At 34.8% G+C, this 12,060-nt stretch overlaps 3 protein-coding genes across 3 annotated transcripts in view; 2 read left to right on the top strand and 1 right to left on the bottom strand.

Moving 5' to 3' along the window:
* Positions 3,268-3,996, bottom strand: LOC104709234. Its single transcript, XM_010425883.1, has one exon. The coding sequence runs from the start codon at positions 3,994-3,996 to the stop codon at positions 3,268-3,270; it is 729 nt and encodes a 242-aa protein (XP_010424185.1).
* LOC104706294 (ARF guanine-nucleotide exchange factor GNL2-like) lies at positions 4,574-9,071 on the top strand. The gene is made up of 3 exons (XM_010422469.1): positions 4,574-5,100; positions 5,240-5,769; positions 5,852-9,071. The coding sequence occupies exons 1-3, from the start codon at positions 4,600-4,602 to the stop codon at positions 8,970-8,972; spliced, it is 4,152 nt and encodes a 1,383-aa protein (XP_010420771.1). The 5' UTR covers positions 4,574-4,599; the 3' UTR covers positions 8,973-9,071.
* Positions 9,907-12,060, top strand: part of LOC104709233 (probable sulfate transporter 3.5) — a 9,289-nt gene continuing 7,135 nt past the window's right edge. The window contains exons 1-5 of the mRNA XM_010425882.2: positions 9,907-10,309; positions 11,117-11,321; positions 11,412-11,583; positions 11,681-11,746; positions 12,051-12,058. Of these exons, the coding sequence (XP_010424184.1) occupies positions 9,973-10,309; positions 11,117-11,321; positions 11,412-11,583; positions 11,681-11,746; positions 12,051-12,058 (788 nt within the window). The 5' untranslated portion in view covers positions 9,907-9,972. The remainder of the gene's footprint in view (positions 10,310-11,116; positions 11,322-11,411; positions 11,584-11,680; positions 11,747-12,050; positions 12,059-12,060) is intronic.

Here is a 12,060-nt window from a genome sequence, read left to right as displayed (position 1 = left end):
CTAATAATNCGAGAGAGAGAGAGAGAGTGTGTCGAGTTTTTGGGTTTTTTTTTTATTTGGCGATTAAGTGAATAATTTCACTAAGTATTGGCGGACAAAAGTCACTTTTGTTTCCCGCTACATAATTTTCCTATCATAGCGTTAATAAGATGCTATTAAAAAGTAAGCGAAAAAAAATCTCATCTTTCATAGCAGTGACGGAAAATGAGCTATATCCGTCTGCTATCAATGTACATATTTGTTGTAGTGAGATCGTTATCTATCAGCCCTCTTCCTAATTTTGTTGTGCAATTTTTATTGCTCTCCTTGTACATCCGAGTTGGTTACCTATCTGGCGCACAAACAATATGTGCCAAAAGTATTTGGTTTCCAAACAAGGATCCTCGTCTTAAGCAACTAGCAGACCTTCTTTACCTCAACAAGGTCATCAATGCAGCTAGAACCCGGTCAGAGTGGAACACTGTCTTATCCTCATCCAAAGCCGCCATTGAGTGTGGTGTTGATTCCTCTACCGTCTTATTTATGTCTCAAGTAGAAGTGTATGTTCATCTACATCTAGTTGATGAAGCATCGAAAGTCTTTGAAAAGGCTCCACCTCTGTTTTGTACAAATCGAATAGTCTTTGGCATGACTGCTCCACATATTGTGGAGCATGTCATAAAGATATTTTCAGAAGCAAAGGAGGTCTCCAAAGTTGGTTATGGGACTACTTCTGCTCTACTTAAAAGAGACAATGCAGGTAATCACGTGGAGGAGGGTACGACAGACCTAAGAGCCGATCCTAATGTTTATAGTGCATAATCTTGAGTGATTCTTGGATTCAGATTCTCAGATTCTTTAAGCAGGTCTTGGCCAGATTATGCACTATGGCATATCCATAAAAGTAATATGTCTGGTGCACATATTATATATATAATTAATAATTTAAAACTTATGCAATTCAGATTCGGGCGGTGGAAGAGTGTTGCATGGACCATAAGTGACGAATTTGAACATGTGTATGACATGTAGCTAGCATTAGAAGAGGAGAGAATTAGATAGATATACGTATTATATAATAATAAATATTAAATATTAAATAATTTTTACATTGTTTTGAATTTACATTTCTAAAATGTCACACAAATTTAAACTGTATATGAAATAAACTACAAAGAAGATAATAAGATGTTTACTAAGTTATTCTTCATTAATATTTTCTTAATTCAGATTTATTTTTACAGTTTAAAATGATGATTTTTTTGTTTTAAAGTTAAAATGGATTTAGAAGGATTAAAATAGAACTGAATGAAGATATTTTACTTGAAAGCCAATAATATGGAATAAGGAAAATGCACCAATCATGATGAAGAATAAACACATGTACGAAAGAGAAAGACACTACTAAATAGTTTGTAATTCTTAGACTAATGAATTAATGATTATTGTTCCACTAAACATAATTATACCTTCCAACTCTAGTTATTAAAAATAATTTTATTGTATATTTGGATATAAAATCTTAATTTTGAAATTATGATTGGTTTATATTTTAATTTTTAATTTTTAATTTTTTAAGCACAAATTAGTTTTGATTTTCTTTTTTGTCGTCTAATAAATCATAAAAGCAATGTCGAACTTGGAAGGAAACAAGAAGCAAAGACAAAACCAGAATAATTAAAACGCCTCATTTCTCACTTGATGATGGAACCAAGAAGGCTTTCCAAGTGAAAGATAAGACTGAAATCTACCATCTCTCGTTACACTCTTCGCGATCGCAAAGGCAACTGTGTTTGCCGAGCTCGCCACTGCAGTAGTTCTCCATGATGAAAACTTGAAAAGATTCTCGTGTATACTGCTCAAAAGAAGACTGAACCGTGGCCAAGCTACAGGGTTGTTTATCGCCTCAATGACCATAGCATTATTCAAAGCAATTTCCACTTTAGCAATCCGAAGTATCATTAATTTTGATTTGAATTGATTTTTTTTTTTACTTTTCTAGATTTTTTTATTATCTTTCAGCGTTTTCTGTTTTTTTAATTAATTATATTTATTTAATTAATTAATTTTAATTAAAATTTTCTAACGGCAATTGAATGTAATTTTTTACATATTTTAAAGTTAGTTTCATATTTGTACTTCTCAACTAATATAGTAGGATGAACCTAGAGTAGCAAGAGCCGTGAATTAATCTTGCAAACATCTTTCATCAATCATCATGCAACCAAAAAAGCACAATTATTTCGAGTAGCGAGAGCCTGTGAATCAATATTGAACCTGCAATCGCTTCACTCTCCATCAGAGGCTTTCCCTTTCTAACTGATTATCTAATTTGTTAGGCCGATGGATCTTGACTATGTTCATGCACCATAAATGGTATTGGTTAGATTCTTGGGTCAAAATGGTAGATGGATCTTAACTGATTTTTTCATCCACCTTATAATAATACTCGTACTGACTGTCTAGCTAAAAAGGGTTCTCCTCTAAGAAAAACTGATCGTTTTTTTTAACTTAAATGAATAAATTTATTTTGCGGTAAAAAATGTAAAACAGAACTAAATTAGAAATGATTCCCAAATGATTCCCATGTCCTTATTGATTTACAATTTTTGTAAGAAATCATTTTTCATAGTTTAAAATATTAATTAAATAGTTTTTATGTTGTTATTTTCTATTTTTATTTTATTATAAACCAGAAAAAAAATCATCTATATATCAATCTCCAATATGCATAACTTAAATTCTAAATTAGTATTCTTTTAATTGATAGTATTACTTAAGGTTAATAATATATTAAACTAATTTTTTTTACTTAATACAATAATATATTATTTAAAGAATATAGATTTTAAAAGTTAATTTTATTTTTTTATAATTTTATGCTAAGTAGTTTTGTGCTTACTTGTGTTAAATAAGAGATATATTTTTTTTGCTTAAAATGTGTTATGTAATTATGAAAATATTATTGCTATTAAAATTTATGAATTTATTATTTTTAACTTTTAAAAATAAATATAATTGATTAATGCAATTGAATATACTTCAAATTTAAATTGACATTTTATAAAAATTATTAAGAAATATAAATATAAGATTTTTAATTAAAATAAGAATATTATATCGATGGGTATCTCATTTTTTTTTTTTTTTTTTTTTTTTTNTGTAAAATTTATTCGAAAAAAATGTTTTTACATCAAGTGCTACAAAATCTTAAGGTGTTTGTTTAAAGTGTTTAAAGTTTAAAACAGAACAGGTAATCTACAAACAAGAACAACTTTTGATCATGAATTAGCGTGTTGCTAACCACTTAGCCATGTAGTCCAAGTGATCTCTGTTAGTTGGAAGAGAGAGTAACCGGTTGCGGATAAGACTGTACAAATGTTTAAGAAACAGAGCAGGTAGTACCGATGGTTCCCCATGGCGGCGATTATTTCGTCTTTTCCAAAGAGTGTGGATGGATGCCTGGAAAGCATACCGCGGTAAGAACAGAGTTGTCTTCTCCAAGGAAGTGTCTGTGAGAAGAGCCAAGTTTGTTGTCCAGTCTGTGGAGAACTGGTGTGCTAGGAGCTTCGAGGTGAGACCAGTCCAAACTGCAGTCGAGTAGGGACAAGAGAAGAAGAGGTGGTTTCTTGTTTCCAGCGGTGCATGACACAAAGAGCAGGAGATATCTACCTGCGCGTGCCAGTGTTGCATCCTATCTCCGGTTGCTAAGCGATTAAGAGTGGCTAACCAAACAATGAAAGAGAACTTTGGCGTGGCGTGAGAAAACCAGACTTCCGCCACCCACGACACCCTCTGCCTCGGGTGTCGAGTATTCTCCCAGGTTTCTTTGGTGGTGAACTTTGTCTTGAATTGACCACCTTTGCCTTTCCAGAGGACTACATCTGCTTCTTCGACAAGTCCTCTGCTGCGAATGTTTGCCAGAGCTGTCTCGAACTGATTCAGGTGTTCCACTATGTGCGGTTGTTGGCGGTGAGAGAGAGCTTCCGCTACCGTTGCATGGAGAGTGATTCCCATATCAATAGTACCCCTTGGCCCGGTAATGTCAATTAAGCATCCCAGTGGCGACCAACTATCATGCCAAAAAGAGACTGTTTCTCCATTCTTAACCTCATACCGAACCAAATTGACTGCTAAACGGCGATATTTAAGTGATTATAAATATTAAATAATATATTAGAATTTCCTCACTCTGTGCTGAAAATTTATAGCCATCAAAATTTCTCCCTACAGAGCAGACAAGACAGAAGTTTGGAAGAAATAATCAACGAACATAATTGGTGGTATAATGGTATTAGTATACTCTTGGAAATAGTAAGATGTAACGAAATACATGTTTGGTTCAAATAATGTGTCTTAATTTTCATTGTATATTTCTTTACTTTAATTTCTATTTTAAGCCGTTGAGATATTGACGGTGGGTAATATGTAGGTTTCCTATATATGTGAAGACAAATGGTTTGAAACTCACCCATCACTACGTCTCAGCCACTGAAATTTACATACCAAATATAGTTTGGAGATTTGCATTATAAAGGCTACACCGTACATAAACAAATTAATAGAAAGAAGAAGAACACAGTTTGTAAAATAATTTTCTTTTTTGTTGGTAAGAAGAATATGGTAACATGCGATACAGAAAGAGTTGCGGTGAAAGCAAAGCGAAAAGAGCTAGGCATATCATGCATGCTCAACACGGAGGTTGGTGCAGTTCTTGCGGTCATTCGTAGACCTCTTGCTGAAAGTTACCTTTCTTCCCAAGAAACAGACCATTGTAATTCATCTGTCCAACATTCCTTAAAATCTCTTAGAGCCCTTATCTTTAATCCTCAGCAGGAATGGCGCACCATCGATCCTTCGGTTTATCTATCACCTTTCCTTGAAGTTATTCAAAGCGATGAGATCCCGGCTAGTGCCACAGCCGTTGCCCTTTCGTCCATCTTAAAGATCCTTAAAATCGAGATTTTCGATGAGAAAACACCTGGTGCTAAAGATGCTATGAACTCAATTGTTTCGGGGATTACTAGTTGTCGTTTGGAGAAAACAGATTTGGTTTCTGAAGATGCTGTGATGATGAGGATTCTTCAAGTTTTAATCGGAATCATGAAGCATCCATCCTCTGTATGTTAATTTCTCCTCAATTCTTTGTTTGCCTTTATCTTTTACCCCTTTACTTAATGAAAAAAAAAAGACATGTTAGTAAGTTGTGAATAAAACATGATTTATTAGAAGACACGTTAATAAGTTGTGAATAAAACAGGATTTACTAGAAGATCAAGCGGTTTGCACAATTGTCAATACATGTTTCCAAGTGGTACAACAATCTTCTGGGAGAGGAGATTTGTTGCAACGAAATGGAAGATACGCAATGCACGAGCTGATTCAGATAATCTTCTCTAGATTACCTGATTTTGATGTAAGAGGAGATGAAGGTGGTGAGGATACAGAATCTGATACTGACGAAATCGACATGAGTGGCGGATATGGAATCAGATGTTGCATCGACATTTTCCATTTCTTATGTTCTTTGCTCAATGTAGTTGAGGTTGTCGAGAACTCCGAAGGGACAAATGTTCACACTGCCGACAAAGATGTCCAGATTTTTGCTTTGGTTTTAATCAATAGCGCGATTGAGTTAAGCGGTGATGCTATTGGGCAACACCCAAAGCTTCTTAGGATGGTTCAAGACGATCTGTTTCACCATTTGATCCATTATGGAGCTTCTTCAAGCCCTCTCGTGCTATCTATGATCTCTAGTTGTATACTCAATATCTATCACTTCCTTCGCAAGCAAGTCCTCTGTTTTTATTACATTTAAACCTAAATATGTTTTTCCTTACCAACTTAATTTAACAATGGGTTGATTTATTAGGTTCATGAGGCTACAACTTGAGGCTTTCTTCTCTTTCGTGTTGTTGAAAGTTACAGCTTTGACAGGCTTCCTTCAGCTACAAGAAGTTGCTCTTGAAGGACTAATCAATTTTTGTCGACAACCCGCTTTCATAGTTGAAGCTTATGTTAACTACGATTGTGATCCGATGTGTCGAAATATTTTTGAAGAGACCGGAAAAGTTTTGTGCAGGCACACCTTCCCTACCTCTGGTCCTTTAACCTCTTTACAAATCCAAGCCTTTGAAGGTCTTGTGATCTTAATTCACAACATTGCTGATAATATGGATAAAGAAGAAGATGAAGGTGATGAAGAAAATGATCAATCCAATATTATTAAGCCAACCCCTGTTGAGATTCATGAGTACATACCATTTTGGATAGAAAAGCCAAAAGAGGATTTTGAGACATGGGTAGATCATATAAGGATAAGGAAAGCGCAGAAGAGGAAGCTAGCTATTGCTGCAAATCATTTCAACAGAGATGAGAAAAAGGGTTTGGAGTATTTGAAGTATAACTTCTTAGTCTCAGATCCTCCTGATCCAATGGCTTTAGCTTCATTTTTCAGATTTACACCGGGTTTGGATAAGACAATGATTGGAGATTACCTTGGAGATCCTGAAGAATTTCATCTTAGTGTTCTAAGAAGCTTTACACATACATTTGAGTTCACGGGTATGAATCTTGATACCGCATTGAGGACATTTCTTGAGTCATTTCGGTTACCGGGAGAGTCACAAAAGATTGAACGTATGATTGAAGCTTTCTCTGAGAGATTCTATAAACAACAATCATCTGATATTTTTGCAAGCAAAGATACTGTTCATATTTTGTGTTACTCGCTTATAATGCTCAACACAGATCAACATAATCCTCAAGTTAGGAAGAAAATGACAGAAGATGAGTTTATACGCAATAACCGAGCGATTAACGCGGAAAATGACCTTCCAAGAGAATACCTCTCAGAGCTTTTCCAGTCCATTGCAACCAACGCATTCGCTCTATCGACACATTCAGGTCCGGTGGAAATGAATCCAAACAGATGGATTGAGTTAATGAACCGAACTAAGACGACACAACCCTTTAGCATGTGCCAGTTCGATCGAAGAATAGGAAGAGATATGTTTGCAACCATTGCAGGTCCATCAATAGCAGCTGTTTCTGCATTCTTTGAGCATTCAGATGATGATGAAGTGCTTCATGAATGTGTTGATGCTATGATTTCTATAGCTAGAGTTGCTCAATATGGCCTTGAAGACATTCTTGATGAGCTCATCGCTTCTTTTTGTAAATTCACAACGTTATTAAACCCTTACACTACACCAGAAGAAACTCTGTTCGCATTTAGTCACGATATGAAACCAAGAATGGCTACTCTAGCGGTTTTTACACTCGCTAACAACTTCGGTGATTCTATCAGAGGAGGGTGGAGGAACATTGTGGACTGCCTCTTGAAACTCAGAAAGCTTCAACTTCTTCCACAGTCTGTCATTGAGTTTGAGACAACAGATGATGAGACCTTAAACAATGGTGGATCAGAACCTGACATAAACAATTCTTTGAACCAAGACACAAAGTTTAACAGACGACAAGGTTCTAGTCTTATGGGTCGGTTCTCACACTTCTTGGCATTAGATAGTGTGGAAGAATCTGTGGCTCTTGGAATGAGCGAGTTTGAACAAAATCTTAAAGTCATCAAACAATGCAGGATTGGTCAAATATTTAGCAAGAGCTCGGTGTTGCCAGATGTTGCGGTCTTGAATCTAGGCCGTTCTTTAATCTATGCAGCTGCTGGAAAAGGACAAAAGTTTAGTACTGCGATAGAGGAGGAAGAGACAGTCAAATTCTGTTGGGATTTGATCATAGCTGTTGCATTGTCTAACATCCACCGGTTCAATATGTTTTGGCCAAGTTACCATGAATATCTACTCAATGTTGCAAATTTCCCGCTTTTTTCGCCTATTCCGTTTGTCGAAAAAGGGATTCCGGGTTTATTTAAGGTATGCATCAAGATCCTTGCTTCTAACCTTCAAGACCATCTACCAGAGGAGTTGATTTTTAGGTCCTTAACGATAATGTGGAAGATAGATAAAGAAATTATTGAAACATGTTACGATTCAATAACCGAGTTCGTTAGCAATATCATTACAAACTACTCTAGTAATCTGCAAACCAATATTGGGTGGAAAAGTGTTTTACAACTACTTTCTTTGTGTGGAAGACATCCAGAGACCAAAGACCAAGCAGTCGATGCTCTCATTAGTTTAATGTCGGTTAACGCCATACATCTCTCACAGTCAAGTTACGCTTATTGCATCGATTGTGCCTTTAGTTTTGTTGCTCTAAGAAATAGTTCTGTTGAGAAGAACTTGAGAATATTGGATCTCATGGCAGAGTCAGTGACAATGCTGATAAAATGGTACAAAACCGCCTCTTCTGATACTTCAAATAGCTACAGTCCGGCGAGCAACACAAGCAGTTCATCATCTATGGAAGAAAACAGCTTGAGAGGGGTTAACTTTGTTCATCATCTTTTCCTAAAACTCTCTGAGGCTTTTCGAAAAACGACCCTTGCACGCCGAGAAGAGATAAGAAACAAAGCAGTAACGTCTCTTGAAAAAAGTTTCAACATGGGCCATGAAGATCTTGGATTTACGCCCTCGGGGTGTATATATTGCATTGACCATGTCATATTCCCAACAATTGATGACTTGCATGAGAAGCTTCTAGACTATTCAAGGCGGGAAAACGCGGAAAGAGAGATGAGAAGCATGGAAGGGACTTTGAAGATAGCGATGAAAATGCTCATGAACGTCTACTTGGTTTACTTGGAACAGATTGTAGAAAGTGCTGAGTTTAGAACCTTTTGGTTAGGAGTGTTGAGGAGAATGGATACGTGTATGAAGGCGGATTTGGGAGAGTATGGAGACAACAAACTTCAAGAAGTTGTGCCTGAACTCTTGACCACAATGATCGGTACCATGAAGGAGAAAGAGATTCTAGTGCAGAAGGAAGACGATGACCTATGGGAGATTACTTATATTCAGATCCAGTGGATTGCTCCATCACTCAAGGATGAGTTATTTCCCGATGAAGAGATTTAGACTTGTACTACTGTATATAGATGTAATTTCTGATTTAATTATCATATGTTAATTAGCTTTAAGAAAGCCAATGAGATTCTCGTTATGTTTTCAACGAATTTCAAGCGTCAACTTAATGGTAATAATCCTTTCTAAATCAACCCCCAAGTGTAATTCAATCACCAAAGTAATTTTCATTTTTTAGGCGTGATTGCATTGCCATATGAAATTATGCAGCTTGAGAATGATAAGGTTGACTAGTTTTGTGAATGGTAGCCAAATTTCAGATTTGGTGAATTGCTCTGTATTTACGAATGGTTAAAAAAAAATTGGGATTCATATATGGGAAACTAAGCGAATTAAAGTAAACTCTAGTGTTTATATTTTAAAAATATATAAATTTCTATGTAAGTTATTAGAAAATATATAATGAGAAACTGTAATGCTGTATTCCAAAATATACATATATGAAAAAACAATTTAGCATTGAAAAAATAATAATAAAAAAAAATTATAATAATCTAATCTTGGAAGAAAATATTATTTTGTCGTTAATGGAAATAAATAATTTAATTAAACATTTAAGACCTTTGGTAATTAATTTGCCTACTTTAAAAATTTAATGTAATACACTTCAAAATCTGACTCATCGTTCATGTATGACAGATTTTCTACTATCTTTGTTCATTTGAATAATCTAAAACATAGCATTACAAATAAAATAATAGTAAATAATAAATTTCGCATTTGGCTAATAATTACCTAGTATGGATATATGGATATTAGACACCGAATTAACTGCTGTATTAGATAAGATTAGCAGATTTTATAACCATAAAAAGACAAAGAACACCACACACCCTATTAAAACATGGGTCAACGTGGAATAAATCTCTAACAGTATTTACCACTTTCTTTGGCCATCTCCATCTATATATATACAACCATACTCTCCAATTACTCTACAAAGAGAACTGAGAAGATCAAAGAAAAAAAAACACAAAACATAGCTTTTGAAATTATGGAGGGTGCAATAACAAACTCTTCCTCGTCGTCACCAAAGGGCCGCGGAGTAAATTTCTCGGCCCCGAGAAACTTTGGTGTAAAACTAAGAAAAAAATGTAAAGAAACCTTCTTTCCCGACGATCCATTCAAACCGATTGGGCAAGAGCCAAACGGTTTGATGAAAACAAAAAAGTTGTTGGAGTATTTTGTTCCAGTCTTTGAGTGGCTCCCAAAGTACAATATGCAAAAACTAAAGTACGATGTGCTGGCCGGGATCACCATCACCAGTCTTGCCGTTCCTCAGGGAATAAGTTATGCTAAGCTCGCCAGTATTCCTCCCATCATAGGCCTATGTGAGTTCCCTTCCCTTTTTTTTTTCATTAGGCAACATCATTGTTATATGAATCATTGCATCCAATGAGAACATTCGTTAAGATTTTTTTTTATAAACGGTAAATCATGTTTCTTAAAGTGATGTCGATTTTGCAAATCAACAAATAAACTATTTATGTGTTCATATTAATTTTTTTTCTTCTAAAAAACGCGTTCTGCAATTAATCTGATTTTAGTCTACCACTCAGGTTATACTATATATGGTACCAGTATGATTCTGATTTTTTAAAAAATCTCCATATTACTAAGAAGTTGTATATGCTTTAAAATATTGATTCTGAATATAAACAGGATGAGGCCATTCGAGTTTGATTTTTCAAGAGTATCTTTAAAAAAAATAATTAGTATAAAAATATTAATTACATATCGTTTCTTAAAAATTTTGTTTTATTTTATTTTTGACAAATCATTTCTGAAAACTTCCATATATACTTGATCCTTATCAATATAATTCAAATCTAAATATTTTTCATGTTTTTCTTGTGAGACTAAAATAGGTAGATGAACCTTAAATAAAAATGATATTGGCAGTACATCGTTGTCCACACAAACTGACACTCGGTGTTGCCCAACTGTACTTGTCTCAATTTATTTCTCTTCTATTTTGTTATATGAACCAACAATAAGGAACTCCCGTATAAGGTTAATTTATACAGTATATTCCAAGTAAGAAAGTATAGTACAATCGCTCTAATAGATTTAAAATATTGAACATATATCTAATATTCCCATTTTTTCTTTGAATAAAACAAATTACGGGTATTCAGATTCAAGCTTTGTGCCGCCATTTGTGTACGCCGTGTTTGGAAGTTCAAATAATCTAGCGGTGGGAACAGTCGCAGCATGCTCTTTGCTGATCGCTGAGACATTCGGTGAGGAGATGTCCAAAAATGATCCTGAGCTCTACCTTCATTTGATATTCACCGCCACTTTCGTCACCGGTATATTCCAATTTGCTATGGGATTCCTAAGGTACATATATGTGGAAAACACTCTATCTTTACGTAAAAATAAACGTTTTTAACTTTATTACTTAAAAGAAACAAAAATATATATATGTAGGTTGGGGATATTGGTGGATTTCTTGTCACATTCGACCATAACGGGCTTCATGGGCGGTACCGCAATCATCATTCTCCTCCAACAACTTAAGGGCGTCTTTGGTTTAGCTCATTTTACGCACAAAACCGACGTCGTGTCAGTTATCCACTCAATCTTAGACAACCGCGCTGAGGTCATCTCTCTTTCCTTTTTCTTTAAAAATATATAATTACAAGAAATTTAAACCAATTGCTAATTGTGTTACCCTGGGAGGGTGTTACTTGGTGCAGTGGAAGTGGCAAAGTACATTGGCTGGGGTCTGCTTTCTTGCATTCCTACAATCCACTCGATACATTGTAACTTTTCTTCTTTTCTTTATTTCATTTATTTAAGTCTTTTATCCACTTAGTAAAAAAAACTATTTGATTTGGACCTTTCAAGATCTTCCACTTTTCTTTTCTCTATTTATTATTGTAATCACTACTGATCACCTTTTAACATACCACTTTGAGTTTGATTTTTCGGAAAATAATAATTTAGATACTATGTTACCTTATTTTCACATAAGCACCCTTTCACATATGTTAAAAGTCAAATGCCTCTTCTCAAATTAAATGTTTCACTAGAATTAATATGATTGAAAATTTGTAACTATTGCAGAAGCAGAGGT

Source organism: Camelina sativa, chromosome 8, assembly GCF_000633955.1.
Source record: "Camelina sativa cultivar DH55 chromosome 8, Cs, whole genome shotgun sequence".
NCBI classification, from domain to species: Eukaryota; Viridiplantae; Streptophyta; class Magnoliopsida; order Brassicales; family Brassicaceae; genus Camelina; species Camelina sativa.
Note: the sequence above shows the minus strand (reverse complement) of the source record. Positions and strands in the feature narration are given on the sequence as shown.

Excerpts from the sequence above, each read along its gene's own strand:
- LOC104709234 (XM_010425883.1), bottom strand. The coding sequence starts at position 3,996 with ATGGGAATCACTCTCCATGCAACGGTAGCGGAAGCTCTCTCTCACCGC.
- LOC104706294 (XM_010422469.1), top strand. The coding sequence starts at position 4,600 with ATGGTAACATGCGATACAGAAAGAGTTGCGGTGAAAGCAAAGCGAAAA. Across the intron at positions 5,101-5,239 it reads TCATGAAGCATCCATCCTCT|GATTTACTAGAAGATCAAGC; the intron begins GTATGTTAATTT and ends TGAATAAAACAG. Across the intron at positions 5,770-5,851 it reads ATCTATCACTTCCTTCGCAA|GTTCATGAGGCTACAACTTG; the intron begins GCAAGTCCTCTG and ends TTGATTTATTAG.